Raw genomic sequence first — 13,852 nt, 5'->3', positions numbered from 1 at the left:
GGGGGGGGGGGGGTGTCCCGGGAGGGGCCGTCGGGCCCGGTTGTAAAAAAGAGACCCCGCGGGCAAAGAGTATAAAATCGTATCAAAATCCCTGCTGGTGTCGGGCCGGGGCGAGCGCTGCGCCCGGGGGTGCTCCCGCGGGAGCGGGGCGCTGGGTGCGGGGTGCCCCCCGCCGCTGCCCCGCTCCGGCGGCCGCCTCCCGGGGCGGGGGGGGGTCGGGCTGGCGGAGTCGGACCCGGTGACCGGGGCGCGGCCGCAGCTGCCGAGTCCCGGGCGGCGAGGGGGGCAGAGCGGGGCGGTGGGCGAGGGCGTCCCCGGGCGAGGCCCCCCCCCCCGCCGCCGCCGCCGCCCCGGTGCCCGCGGGGTCAGTGGGAGCTGGTGGAGCTGGAGCGGGGCTGCGGGTGGGCGCGGGGCCCGCGGCCGACCGAGCAGCCGGGGAAGGAGCGGGCAGAGCGGGGCGGCAGCGAGAGGGGCTGCAAGTCCGAGGCCTGGCAGGGGCCGGGGCTGGGGGTGTCCCCCCGCGGCGGGCACGGCCCCTCGGCGCCCACCCAGGGGTGCGGGGGGGGGCTGGCGTGGGCCGAGCGGCTGCGGACGGGGCAGCGTTTGGGCCGGGGGCTGGCGGAGGGGGAGCTGCGGGAGCTGGGGGGCGCGGGCGGCGGCGAGGGGGGCCCCGGGGCGGGGGGCGGCGAGGGCCGGGGGGGTGTCGAGGCGGCGGCGGGCAGGCGGGGGGGGCAGGCGGGGGGCTGCGGGGCGCCCAGGCGGCCCTGGAGCAGCTCCATCATGCGCTGCAGCTCCCGGCTGAGGTGGGAAACCTCCTGGGTGAGGTGGTTGATCTGGAAGGGGAGAGGGAGAGCGGTGAGGCCCGGCGGATGCCCCCGGCTGAGCACCCCCGGTGCTTTCGGGGACGCGCTCCCAGCCCTGGCCCCCGCCGCACCTCCTGGTTGAGCCTCCTGATGTTCTGCTTTATCTCCTCCGCCTCCGTCGCCAGGGCTGGGCTGCCTGCGTCAGTCCCTGCCAGGGGAGACGCGGCCGGTGGCGGGGGGCTCCCCGAGCCCCCCAGCCCCGCAGCCAGCACCCCCGGCCTTGCCCGGCAGCTGCCGGAGGTACCTGACGTGGGGGAGTCCCTTGCCGCGCTCTGCAGCGGGGGGTCCACGTTGAAGCAGAAGGTTTGTGGCTCTGATGTCCCCCCGTTGTCTTCAATCCCGTCCACAACTCTAGGGCAGGGAGGGGGTGAGGGCTGGCCATCGTCACCCCCTCGCCCCTCTGCCACCGTTCCCAGTGGCCTCGCGGGGGCCCCACGCAGCCTGGCCGGCACGAACGCGCGGCTGTGGGACGAGCCACCGGCATGTCCCAGCCTTACCTGGGGCTGAGGTCCGGGGGGCCGTAGGCGTGCAGGGAGGGGATGAGGAGCTTGGCTGGCTTCCTGCCCGCGCCGACCTCCCTCTCCAGGAGCTGGGCGTCCCTCCGGCACTGCGGAGAGGGGCTGCGGCCCTGGCTGCCGCGGGCTGGGGAGCGGCAGTTGCGCCGCAGGGCTGAGATCTGGCACAACTCATCGCCCAGGAGGCTGCTCAGGGAGCCGCGGCGCACCGGGCTGCTCAGCTGGGGCAGCAGCAGCTTGCGGCGCGTGATGGTGGCAGGCGAGCGCTGGAAGACCTCGTCGGGCTCCTCCTCATCCTCCAGGATAGAGGGAAGGGGCTTCTCTGGGGCAGCACCGCTCTCCGGACGAGGCTGCGGGCGGGCGTGGGGAGGAGGTCAGGTCCGCATGCAGGTGCCAAAGCCAGGCACGGCCACCCCTGCCCCGTCCTCCCCGCTGCCTGCCCCCAGCGTGGCACAAACCTGCGGTGCCTGTGACAGCCGTGGGGACCGGGAGTAGCGGCAGAGCCCCTGTGGGGAGAGCGGATGGCATCAGCTCAGCGGCACGCAGGACCCCCGCGTGGCTCCGCGGGGACCGGCCAAAGGCAGACACAGTGCCGGGCACGCGGCCACCCGCTCCCCGCCTTGGCACGCAGCCCTCCCGGCCTCTCCGTGCCCCCCTGGACAACCGAACCACCTCCGGCACTGTGCATCAGCCCCGTCCCAGTCAGCCCCTTGCCCGCTCTCCTTCCTCTGCCGTTGTCACGACACTGACGAGCTGCCCGGCCTTGGCCTGCGTGTCCTGAGCCGGAACCGCGGCTGCACCCCAATTCCCAACCCCGGCTCAGCCATCGGAGCATCGGCTCCCCTGGGCGCGTGCTGCTGGCCAGGGCAGGGTGCGCAGGACTTCTGCAGGAGCTGCCAAGCTCCGTTTGCGTCCATCCACCCTTGGTTTAGTTATACCTCTCCTGGGCGATGGACACGCCGGGTTGTGGTAGGGCTATTTGGGGTCTAGAGAGCGACCTCCCGCCCGCCTCTGCAGGGCCTGGGGGCGGTGGGTCCGGGGGGAGATGCTCTGGAGGAGCCCCCGGCCGCTCGGTGCCAGCGCAGAGCCAGCAGCAGAGACGGGGGAGGGAAAGCGCTGCAGAGCTATTTCTGTAGCAGAACATCCCCCCGGCTGCTGGCGCTGGCAGCGTGACTAAACCCGGCAGCCCCCGGCGCTGCCTCCTGCGCACCGGGGGGGCCGTGCCCCGGCTGGCTGCCCCGCGGTGCCCCCCAGTCCCCTCCACCCCCATTTCCAAGCCCTCCGTCCCCCTCAGCCTCCTGCGTTGCAAATGCTCTTGCTTCCAAGTCCCCGGGTCGCACGGAGCCGAGAGGAGCCGGACCGGGACGTACCTGGATGGCCGGGGTGGCACAGCCGCAGCCCCCGCCCCGGCACTGGAGCCTGGGGACCGCGAGCAGGGAGCGGACAAACTCCCCTTCCGTGGCCGTGAGGAGCCCCAGCCCTGCTCCGGTCTCCGGGGCCGTGAGGACGGGAAGGGGCCTGTGAGGGAGGACACGCACCCACCTCCATCTTGCTGCCCTCCCGCAGGTTGAAGGTCAGGTCCTGGTGGATGTCCACCGTGAACTTGCTGGCGTACTCGGGGTAGAGCTGCAGCACCTCGCAGAGCCCCCGCAGCCCGATGTACTGCAGGTCGCAGTAGGTCAGCGCCTTCACGTCCGCGTTGGTCTTGATAACTTGGTCCGTGCTGCACAGGTCGGCTCCGATCAAATCCCCTTTGCCTGCAGGAGGGGACCGGGGTGGGCTAGCGGTGCGAGCCCCAGGCCCCTCGCCCGGCCGGGCAGCGGAGAAGGGGCTGGGGGAGATCCCACGCCGCCTGCCCTCACCCAGGATGGCCAGGACCACGTCGTCCTTCAGCACCTCGAGGGAGCCGGAGCAGACGAAGTAGTTGGCCTGCAGCGCGTCGCCCTGGCGCAGCAGGTACTCCCCCGGGGCGCAGAACGAGGTCTTGATGTGGAGCGAGAGGGAGCGGAGGCAGCCCCGGCTGGCCGTCTCGAAGACGGGCAGCTGCAGGATGTCCTTGTTGAGGTGCATGGCCACGTCCGCACGCAGCTCATCGGGGAAGTCGTGCAGCAGCTGAGGAGAGCGAGGCCACGGTGCTGGGGTGCAGGAGGCAGGGAGCAGCCTTCCCCGCAGCCTGCCAGCCCCGGGGGACAGATCTCCCACCAGAGCAGAGCATCTCACGGCTCAGCCGCCCTGGCTGCCTCGGCAGAGCCCAGCAGTCCCGGCTGGCAACCGCAGGACAGCTCTGGCCGCGGTGATGGGCTGCCCCTGCTCCGTGTGCCTGTCCCGCTCCCTGTGCTGGCAGGAATCTGCCCCAGTCCTGGCACCCAGCTCCGGTCCCTCCAGCAACAGAGCACGGACACGTGCACATCTGCACACGCGTACACACGCGCACTCTTGCGCACTCGTGGCTGGCCCCGCCAGCCCCATCACCCCCACGCTGGGTGCAGGATGCGGGGGCAGAGGGGTCTGGCCCAGCCCGGCCAACGCCTCCTACCTCGTTAGCATCGATGCCGTTGTTCACCGACCAGGTGGTCTGGAAGTACTCCAGCATCCTCTGCTTGAGCTGCTGGGGCAGGCGGTGGACACGGATGAAGTCCTTGAGGTCCTTCATGCGGGTGTGGTAGAGCGAGCGGCGGGAGTACATGCGCTGGATGATGGCCGTGACGTTGCCGAAGACGACGGCGTGCATCAGCGCTGGGGGCCGGGAGGGCAGCGTCAGGCCCGCCGAGGGGCCGGCTGGGTGGAGGGCTGCGGCATACGGGGGCCCGGGCAGGGTCTGGGCTCTGCCCCCCCCCCCCCCCCCCCCCAGCAACGCGGGGCTGAGGGGTGCAGCACGGGGGGCTTCTCCCCTAACCCCAGCCCCAGGGCTGTCCCACGGGGCAGACGTGTTCATCACCTCCCCCCAGTGCCCTGTCCTGCCTGGGTACCTGCCGCACCCATCTCCAGCAGCCGGAGACGAAGCCCCCCGAGCCCTGCCCTGCTCCCCGCCTCACCCCCGATGAGCATGGTGCAGATGGAGAAGATCTTCTCGGCGTCGGTGTTGGCGCAGACGTTGCCGAAGCCCACGCTGGTCAGGCTGCTGAGGGTGAAGTAGAGGGAGGCGATGTAGGCGCTGCGGATGGAGGGGCCCCCCACCGAGTTGTTGATGTAGGGAGCCTCCAGCCTCTTGCCCAGCTCGTGCAGCCAGCCTGCCAAGCACAGCCAGGGGTTAGCACTCGCCGAGGGGCCGGGTGCTCAGCGCAGCTCCCGTCCCTGCCCCGGCCTCGCTTTGTCCCACGGGACTGCCTTCTGCCCGCTCCTTCCTGCCAGCGGCACGCAGCGGCGCGGGGGGAGCCGGGCGTCCTGAGCGTGCCCCTGCCCCGTGCAGCCCCCGCAGGCGGGCGGCCCCGCTCACCGATGTCCCAGGTCTGTGGGTCGTTGCTCTCCATCTCCTTGCGGCCGATGACGTACCAGATGCAGGCCATCCAGTGGGCCAGCAGCGCAAACATGGACATGAGCAGGGTGAGCACCATGGCGCTGTACTGCGAGTAGCGGTCCAGCTTCTGCAGCAGCCGCAGCAGCCGCAGCAGCCTCACCGTCTTCAGCAGGTGAACCAGCGAGGTCTGGGGAGCGGGGCAGGCGGGTGAACACGGCGGAGCTGCAGGCAGGGATGGGAAGGGACCCCCCTCCCGCCTCCCCCTGGGGCAGGGACCCTTCACCACCCCCCACAGCTGCCAGGAGGGTGGTGGGCTACGGGGCCGGCTGGGAAGAGCTCGTCCCCAAGCAGCCTTCCGCCAGCGCCCAGCAGGCAGCCAGGGTCACAGCTTGTCAGGGCACCGAATCATCCCAGGAGATTTGGGGTGCTGGAGAGGGGAGGGAGGTGGCCGGCGGGAGGGGAAGCAGGCAGCAGTGGCTTTGCTATCAGAGGCTGCCTTTGGCGAAGCTGTGCTGGCAGAAAGCTGATCTAATCTACTCGCAAGGGGAACTCTCAGCAGGATGCTGCAAGGCCTGCAGAGATCCTGGACAAAGAGAGCCAGAGATGCCTAAACCAGGCTTGAGCAGGTGGGTTTGGACGTGCAGCGATGCCAAGCGCCCCGGGGCCTCGCACCTCGCACAAAGCTCCTGTCTTGTCCTTTGCCTCCTGCCAGCGCTGCGCCAGGCACCTCGCAGAAGCCCGGGGCCGTGGGCCGGGCAGGGGCGCCGGGCGGGGGCTGTGCCAGAGCAAACACTGGGGTCAGACCCCCCCGAGGCGGCTCAGGATGGACCCACTCCCCGGGTGGCTCAGCTCCGCTCCCCGCTGCCCAGAGGGTCCCCGCCGGGGCTGCCCATGGCAGCCGCAGCCCTGAGACCTCGGTCCCCTGGCAGCACTTTGCAGGGAAGCGCTGCTTGTGCCCTCGCACCGTGGTCTCCCCTCCCAGGGCGCTGCTGCCCGTGCGCCCCGGCTCACCCGGCCCCGGCAGAGGCAGCGGCGGCGACGGCCCTTGCCACGGCCGCGGTTGTTTTCCTGCTGGGCAGCACTGTCGGGGCACGAGCGAAGCCGGGTTTGCCTCAGGGTGGCAGTTCCAGCCCCAAGCGCCCTTGTCCTCCCTGCACGCTGCTCTGCCTCCAATAAGCGTAATTACAGCCTCCGCGCTCGCCTCCCTCCTCCCGCCCAGCCCCAATTAGCAGAGGATGGGAAGGGGCTGGTGCCAGCGGCACGCTTGTGCAGCCCATCGCACCCGCTGCGCTGCGGGGCCCCTCGAGAGCCCGGGGAGGCTCAGGCTGGGACTTTGCCTTCGTCGCCGGCTTGCGTCCTCTGCGCCCGCACGCGCGGTCACCTCCCTGCCAGAGCGGGCAACGAGCGAGTGCCCCTCGCTGCAACGGTGTGTGCGCAGCGGGTCTTTGCCGGACACGGAGCGGCTCTGCAGCCTGGGCAGAGCACAGGCGTGCTGGGTGCTGGGTGCTGGGGGGGTGCCTGCCTGCAGCTCCTGGAGCGCTGCCTTGGCAGTTACTGTCATTTGTGGCAGCCTCTGGTTAAATTAAGATGCGTGGGAGGCTTCCCGCTATAGCTGCCATCGCTGCTTCCCCTCGCTGCCCGCGCCGCTCCCAGACAGGCGCGCGAGGAGCGGATCCCTGCGAAAGGGGACACCTCTCCCCCGCTGCCCCCCGCCCGCGGCGCGAGCGGCACTCACCACGGTCACGTTGAAGACGTAGAGCAGATCGAAGGGCAGAGCGGCGATCAGATCCACGAAGAACCAGGTGGCCACGTAATGGATGCAGATGGAGCGGGGGTCGTACACCACCTGGCCCGACTGGCTCACGTACGTCGTCCGGAAATTCAGGATGATGTCTGCCCGGGGAGAGCAGGATCAGCCCTCACCGCCCCCGCCACGGCCAGGGGAGCTGGGCCGGGGTCTGTGGCCAACCTGGGTCCCACTCCCGGGGTGCTCGGCACCAGCAGCAGGGGCAAAGCGATGCCAGCTCCCCTCTCCATCACCCCACTGGCCACATCCCTGCCCCACCCAGCCACGTCCCCATCCCACACGGGTGCTCGCACGGACCTACCCAGGATGAAGAGCATCTCCACAGCAATGTCGCTGACGATGGTGCTGCGGGCGGCCGAGAGGCTGTCCTCTGTGCCCGTGAAGCAGACGTTGTAGGGGACGGTGATGGCCACGTAGAAGGTGGCTAACAGGATCAGCCAGTCCCAGAGGGCCTTGAAGATGCTGTAGTGGAGCAGGATGAAGCGGGACTTCTGCACCGAGGCCACTTTGTACTCGGGGACGGACGGCTTGTTCTCAAACACGTTCTGGGGGAGCAAGGGGCAGGGTGGCACAGGGATGGCGCAGGGGCCGTCTGGCACGAGGGGGTGGGGGCCACCGCAGCCCCCCCTCCTCCTGAGGCCTGGGGTGACGGACACACATCTCCAACGGGGCACGTGGGCTGCGCTGAGGTCACCCTCAGAGACGGGCACGGAACGGCCGATTACAGCGCACAAATTAACGCTGTGCGGATGCTATTAACAGTAATCCACTGGCACTGCCAGCCCCTGCCCAGAACTGTCCCGGGTGCCAATTCGCGTGCTGGGGCGGAGCCGTCCCCACCCTCTGCGGGGACACGGCGCTGCTGGGGGGCAGCGAGAGCCCAGCCTGGGCGAGGGGAGAGCTGCGCCCGTCCCCCCCAGGCCCCCGGGGTTCAAGACTGGCATACTGGAACCCTTTGCCTGCTTGCCAGCTCTGAGCCCCGGGCCGCTCTCGGCCGGTGACGGACCCCTGCCCTGGCCCCGCGTCTGCAGGCAGTGCCCATCGCTGCAGCCGTGCCTGGGGACCCTGCGCTGGGGCACCGCGGCCACGCGAATGGGCTGGCACAGAGACGACGCCGGTCCCTGCTGATGCTGGAAGCCCCGCTGCTCGTGCGCCCGCGGCTGCCGCAGCCTGGTAACGGCGCTCCCCGGGGCCGGCACGGCTGTGCCGTGAGTGAGCGGCTGGGTTTTCCCCAGCTAACGTGAGGAGAGACACAGCCCTGCGAGAGCTGCCAGAAGATCTGCTCTCCCCAGGCAAGCTCCAGGCACCCGCTGGTCTCTCTGCTGCTGCTGCCAACGAGCCACATCTGCAGCCTGGACCAGGGTGCGGCTGCCTGGGACGGAGGGGCATTCGGTGCCTGGGGAAGCCAGTGAGGTGCGTGCATGGGATCAGCATCCCGGCGAGACCGGGCTCTGCTGCAGGGCTGGTCCCGGGAGAGCTGCAGCACTGCCAGCCCACCCGCAGCCCCAGCCCAGGAGGCAAGGGGCGAAGCCAAGGGCTCTCCCAGGTCCTTACACGGTTGATTTTCATCTCACTGCGATCCCTCCGGGCAAACTGGCTGCTGAGCTGGTGCAGCACCGTCCGGCCCTGCCTCCGCGCTGCCCGCAGGTGCGAGCTCCCGGGCTTCTTGCTCCTCTGCTTCTCTGCAGCGGACAAGACACGCTGGGTTAGTGGGAGCGCTGTGCCACTGCTGGTGCAAGAGAGCAGGGGCTGCTTCAGGGACCCCTCCTTGCACGGGTGCACAAAGGCAGGCAGGACCCAGCAGGGACCACGTGCCCGCTGCACACACCTCTCCCCATATCCCATCCCCGTCCCACAGCCACGGCTCACCCTCCCTCTTGTCACCCGGGTTGCTCCTGCCCCGGCTCTCTGTGATGTCCTTGAAGGAGAAGAGGAAGAGCACCACCTCCCCCTTCTCGTTCTTGATGGGCATGATGTCCAGCAGGCACCAGAACGCGGCTCCTGCGTGGGGGAGAGGGGTGGTGAAGGCAGGAATCAGTCCCCCCACTGCTCGGTGGCTTCACCCTGGGGTCAGCACGGGGCCAAGTCCCAGCCGCAGCCGTGGGCAGGGCCGCGGCCCCGTGCACCACTCACCACCCTTCTTGTAGAAGCAGACCTCGGTCTGGTACTCCTGCCTGCCGTCCAGCACCTTCTCGATGCGCTGCAGGACGGGCTCGCTGGTCTCGGCCCCGTAGAGGAAGCGGCAGCTGCAGTTCTTCTGCATGACCTCGGTGCGGGCAAAGCCGGTGAGGTCGCAGAAGCCGTCAGAGCAGTAGACGATGGGGAAGCCGCGGCGGACCTGCGCGTTGGCCAGGATGAAGTTGCTGTCTGAAAGGAGACACAGCCTCCCCTGAGGGCTCGGGACCACCCTGGGGGGCTCGAAGGGAAGCCCAGCCCTCCCGGCCTCCCTCGGGGCCCTCTGGGAAGAGGAGCCAGGTCTCTGTCGGGCTGCTGGCTGCCCCCAGCCGCTCCCAGAGCTCTCTCATCCCCTGCCCGGCCACCGCCGAGGCTCCGTCCTGGGCAGGACTGCACAGTCCACGTCCAGCCCAGCCCCGTGCGCTGGAAGGGGAAGGAGCCCAGATCCAGCTCCCGGCTCCCATCTCCAGAGACGCGATCCCGAGCCAGGCGATTCACGCCTCCCCCTCGCCATCTGCCGCTCCCACCTCCCGCCGGGGCTCAGGCAGCTTAGCGGGAGCAGCGGCAAACCCGGCCGGGCGCTGCCAGCCCAGAGGCGCCGGGCTGCGGTGCTGGGACCTCCAGCCCCAGGCGCAGCACCGCGGCACCAAGGCGGCACCCGCCGAGAGGGTAGGAGAAAAGCCACGAGCCTGGGGTGAGTCGAGGGCCCACGCCAAGCCAGCACAAGCCGAGGTGAAGGGGAAACACAGCATCCTTGATCTGTCACTTGATCTGTCACAGCTGGAGCCTCCCCAGCGTCACCCCTGCGCCGGCGAGGAGATGGCACCAGGCAGAGGAAAGCCCTTGCCAGCCTCGTGCCCTGCCCAGCCGCAGAGTGGCCGCTTTTGCCCCGTATCGCCCAGCCCCGGGCCGGGCAGGGGCTCTACCCCCGGGGCCGCGGCAGCTCCTTGCTGCAGGCTCTGCGCCAGCGGGACAGATGGCCTCACACTAAATGGGTGCCAAGGAAGCGGGGTGCCTGGCTGGCGCGGGCTGCGTTTGCACCCGGCGAGGGCAGACCGGGGTGTCCCCAGCCCTGACACGGTCTCCAGCCTGCGGGTCCCCAGCCCAGCACCCCTGCACCCCCACAGCCCAGGCACCAGGAGCAGGGGAGATGTGGTCTGCCCCCTCTCCCAGCAAAGGAGGGGAGCCCGCGGCAGATCGCAGCGCCCGTGCACCGGCAGCAGAGCCGTGCCAGGACAGCGCAGGCAGGGCAAGGGCAGAGGAGGTTGCAGGAAGGAGGGGGTGGCAGCCACAGGCAGGCCTGGTACGATGAGGGTGCAGCGGGGCCACCACAGCACAGCTCAACCCCGGATTAGCTTGGAGAAGCAAAAATAGCTTGAAGCTGTGACTAAGGCCAGATTTTGGCTCTGGGGAGCCAGGATTACGGCGTTGTCCAGGATGTGTTATTAGAAAAGAAAAAAAGGGCTTGCATTTGGGAGCAGCTCTGCCAAGAAGGGTGAAGCAGCTCTGGGGGGCTCGGCAGCCCCCTGCCACGGTGGCCAGCTTGCCTGGATGGGCATCCTCGGGCCCAGCGGGCAGCGGCTACCTGGGAGAGGCAGGGTTAACTCGCATGGTGTATCACTGCAGCTAAAGCCCCTCTCCATGGCAGATAAAGCCGATAAGAGACACATCAAACCCGCAAAGCCGGACACTGTTTAAAAGTGCCTGGAAGGCTGGCGCAGCTGCAGGCAGGATGCTGCCAGGGTGCTGTGGGGCAAATCCCATCTCCCCGGGGCAAATTCCCAGGGCTTTGTGTCGGGTCATTTCAGGCAGCTGCCATGGGCACCCTCCTCCTCGGAGAGCCAGATCCATCCCCGGGGAGCCCAGGGCCAGCAGAGCTGGGGACACCAGTCCCTGCTGCCTCCCGGGGCTTTCCTAATGCCACAGCAGAGCTGGGGGAACTCCCCTCAGCTCAGCAGAGGGGCAGGGGCATGTGGACCCCGGTGCCATGCTTGGCCTCCGCCCCTGTGGAGGGCCAGTCGTAGGATCATCAGCATGAGGCACATGCGGCTCTGCCCGGGCACCTCTGGGCGCAGCTCGGTCTGAGCTGGGGAGGGCTCAGCGGGCTGGCTGCCTCGTTAGACGTTGCAGTCTCAAAGTAACATCCCAAATGAGCGCTCCTATGGGCAAACGACGCCCTGTGTCATCTGGGATGCTCCGCATCATGCCGGGCCAGGAGCTGGCCCAGCATCGCAGCCAGCGCATGCCCCAGGGGTGCTCCTGGTAGCCCAATGGTGCCGTGGGAGGTGGTTCCAGGTTCCCAGTGCCATCTTCATGCCAGTCCCTCCCAGCAAGGTGAGAGACATCCAGCCCGGGCAGGATGTCTAAGGCAGGATGTCTCCCAGGCAGCTGGCCCGGGAGGCCCCTGCTCCAGGTGATTCTGGGGGGGCCTGAGGTCAGCCCTGAGCACGACCTGTACCTGGGTGGCTGCATGGTGCCAGTGGTGCCAGGAGCTGGCACATGGCACCCCGGCATGATCTCCTCCCCAACATGCCAAGGCCTTAATCCATCCTGGCCCCAGCACATGGACACAGACATGGAGGGGAGCCCAGCTCCCAGAGACACGCCAGAACCTCCAGCCATGGGAAGTGGCCCCAAAACGGGCGGCGCTGGGACAGCACAGGCCCTGCTCCCCACCCCTGCCAAAACACACCACCACCGGCACCCAGCTTTCCAGGGACGTAACCCCAAGCAAGCGGCTGCGTTGCTAACGGGGGGCTCGGGGTGGGCTGCCCCGTGCAGCACCGGGGCTTCCCGAGGGCCCCGCGACGTCCGTCGCGGCAGCGCCGTGTGCCGTGGAGGTGACAGGCACAGGCTGCGCCCCACGGCCCCCCCCCTGGCTCCGGGGGGCCCCGGCTCCGGGGGCTCCTCGGGGCAGCACCCCGACCCCGCACACCGCGGGGGCAGGCGCGACCCACACGTCCCCCCCCGGGACCGGCCACCGCTCGGGCACGGGAGGAGGCAGCGCCGAGCCCATGGCGGGGCCCGGGGCGGCCCGGGCGGGGAGAGCCCGGCCGCGCCCCCTCCCCGGGGACCCCCTGAGCCCCGGCCGGGGCCGGGCCCCGGGTCCCGCCCGGTCCCTCCCGCCGCGCCCGGGCTCTGTCCCTGGTGCTGAGCGCGGCCGCGCCGGCACCGACCGCGGGCCCCGGCAGCGGGAGCGGGGAGCGGCAGCGGGGAGAGCATCCCTGCCGCCCCGCGGGGCTGCCCGGGACACGGGGGGGTCCGGGGGGTCCGGGAGCACCGAGCCCGGCCACGGGCACGAGGGGTCCCCGGGACGGCGCGGAGCGCCTGGACGGTCGCGTCCCGCCGCTTCCCGGGGGCTGCGGTGCCGGGAGGAGCCCCGGCCCTCCCCGCCGCTTCCCGGGGGGCAGCGCCTCCCCCTGCCCGGGCCCCGCCGTGCCCAGCGCGGACCCTCCCCGCTCCCCGCCGGCCCGGCCCCGGCCCCGGCCCCGGCCCCGGCCCTACGTGTGCCATCGAAGCGGGTGGCGATGGTGTCCAGGAAGGTGTTCTGCGGCGCCAGCAGCCCCTTCATCACCGGCATGGTCCCGCCGGGCCGCCCGCCGTGGGGCTGCGGCCGCGGGGCTGCGCTCCCCCGCCGCCCCGGGCCCCTCCGCAGGTGCGGCCCCGGCGCCGCGGGCTGATCCCGGCTCGGCTCGGCTCGGCCCGGCCCGGCCCGCCCGGGGCTCCCGCCCCGCCCCCGCCCCGCCCCGCCCCGGGCCCTGCGCGCCGCCGGCACCGGGAGGGGCCTCGGCACCGGCGGGCAGCGGCCCCCGCCCGCGGGCAGGTCGCTCTGTCCCGGGGGCACCGGGCTGGTGGCGCCGGGACCCGCTCGGCACCGGGACCCGCCGCACCGGCACCTGCTCGGCACCGGCAGGCACCGGCCCTCCCGGGCCCACGGAGGCTGCGGAAGGGGCAGGACTCGGCGTGGCCGGGGGCACCCGCTGCGGACACCAGCCCCCGCCCCGCCGGTTGGGGCTCAGCCCGGGGGCTGCAGGGCAAGGCCGTGCCCTGCGGGACCCCCTGAGGGGGTGACAGGACCCAGCTGGAGCCCTTCCCAGGAGGGGGGGCGACGGGGGGGTGGGGTGGGGTGGAGATCCGGGACCTGTGGCCACGAGAGGGTCACCAGAGGCTCCCTGGTGCTGGGGTTGGGGATGCTCCGAGCCCTTTGCGGGGGCTTCACGAACCCCCCCCCCCCCCGCTCCCGGGCAGCCTGGTCGAGGCTCGGTTCGCCCCAGTTCTGGTCCTGCATCCACCCAGCTGGGCCCGCGCACGCCCCCGGTGCAGGCACCACGGGCGAGCCCACGTCCAGGCACCACAGAGGAAGGCACCAGCCTCGCCGGCTGCCCCGCAGCAGAGCTGTGCCCCCCCGGGCCCTCCCCAGAGAGAAGGCAGAGCTGGGTAACATCAGGCTACCATTTATTGTAAAAGGCCAGCGGCGCCTGCAGTGCCCTGAGCAGGCTCGGCCGGGCTAGGAGGAGGTATGTAAAAGTGCTATTTACACCGAGCTCCGGGCGTGCGTCCCCGGGGTCCATCCCCCCAGGGATCCTCGCTCTGCTCCCGCTGCCCCCACCCCTCTCAGTAAAAGCTTTTCGCAGCTCCCTGGACCTGGCTCTTGGTCAGGTCCTTCCCCGAGCGTCCCTGGCACTCCCTGGGGCTGGCAGGGCTGGTGTCAGCGCCCCGCAGCGCTGGCGTCGGCTGGGCATCCGTGCCCGGGGGACAGCCCGATGCGTCGTGGCAGGCGGTGCCAGGGTGCTCCCCGCGCTTGCCCATGGTGAGGATGCCAGCGGCGTGGTTGCCAGAGCCGTGCAGGAGGCGGTAGAGCCGGCTCTGGAAGGCCGGCGGGACGCTCTTCCTCTTGCCCAGCGTGAGGATGCCGGCAGCGTGGTTGCCCATGCCGTGCAGGAGGTCATAGATGCGGCAGGAGCAGGTCTTCTGCCGGCAGCACTCGGGCAGACTCTGCCGGGCAGCGGCCAGGGAGCAGAGCAGCAGGAGCAAG

The 13,852-nt window shown here is 70.7% G+C and overlaps 2 protein-coding genes across 2 annotated transcripts; both read right to left on the bottom strand.

Annotated features, from left to right (window-relative positions):
* Positions 1 to 365: 365 nt before the first annotated feature.
* KCNH4 (potassium voltage-gated channel subfamily H member 4) lies at positions 366 to 12,397 on the bottom strand. The gene is made up of 16 exons (XM_075522880.1): positions 12,322 to 12,397; positions 8,776 to 9,009; positions 8,512 to 8,643; positions 8,197 to 8,324; positions 6,944 to 7,187; positions 6,571 to 6,728; positions 4,815 to 5,022; positions 4,414 to 4,608; positions 3,915 to 4,114; positions 3,241 to 3,490; positions 2,921 to 3,135; positions 1,837 to 1,884; positions 1,361 to 1,728; positions 1,108 to 1,214; positions 935 to 1,011; positions 366 to 833 (listed from the first exon to the last, which is right to left on the bottom strand). The coding sequence occupies exons 1-16, from the start codon at positions 12,395 to 12,397 to the stop codon at positions 366 to 368; spliced, it is 3,108 nt and encodes a 1,035-aa protein (XP_075378995.1).
* A 1,019-nt stretch (positions 12,398 to 13,416) lies between these two features.
* HCRT (hypocretin neuropeptide precursor) lies at positions 13,417 to 13,831 on the bottom strand. The gene has a single exon (XM_075522890.1). The coding sequence runs from the start codon at positions 13,747 to 13,749 to the stop codon at positions 13,432 to 13,434; it is 318 nt and encodes a 105-aa protein (XP_075379005.1). The 5' UTR covers positions 13,750 to 13,831; the 3' UTR covers positions 13,417 to 13,431.
* Positions 13,832 to 13,852: the final 21 nt, after the last annotated feature.

This window comes from Mycteria americana, chromosome 22 (assembly GCF_035582795.1).
Source record: "Mycteria americana isolate JAX WOST 10 ecotype Jacksonville Zoo and Gardens chromosome 22, USCA_MyAme_1.0, whole genome shotgun sequence".
NCBI lineage: Eukaryota > Metazoa > Chordata > Aves > Ciconiiformes > Ciconiidae > Mycteria > Mycteria americana.
Note: the sequence above shows the minus strand (reverse complement) of the source record. Positions and strands in the feature narration are given on the sequence as shown.

What these genes read in the sequence shown, in the direction of transcription:
- KCNH4 (XM_075522880.1), bottom strand. Translation starts at nt 12,397, where the DNA reads ATGCCGGTGATGAAGGGGCTGCTGGCGCCGCAGAACACCTTCCTGGAC. An exon ending in CTGCTTCTACAAGAAGGGTG is followed by an intron (nt 8,644 to 8,775) that starts GTGAGTGGTGCA and finishes TCCCCCACGCAG; the next exon opens with GAGCCGCGTTCTGGTGCCTG. An exon ending in AAGGGACTCCCCCACGTCAG is followed by an intron (nt 1,012 to 1,107) that starts GTACCTCCGGCA and finishes CTCCCCTGGCAG; the next exon opens with GGACTGACGCAGGCAGCCCA.
- HCRT (XM_075522890.1), bottom strand. Translation starts at nt 13,749, where the DNA reads ATGGGCAACCACGCTGCCGGCATCCTCACGCTGGGCAAGAGGAAGAGC.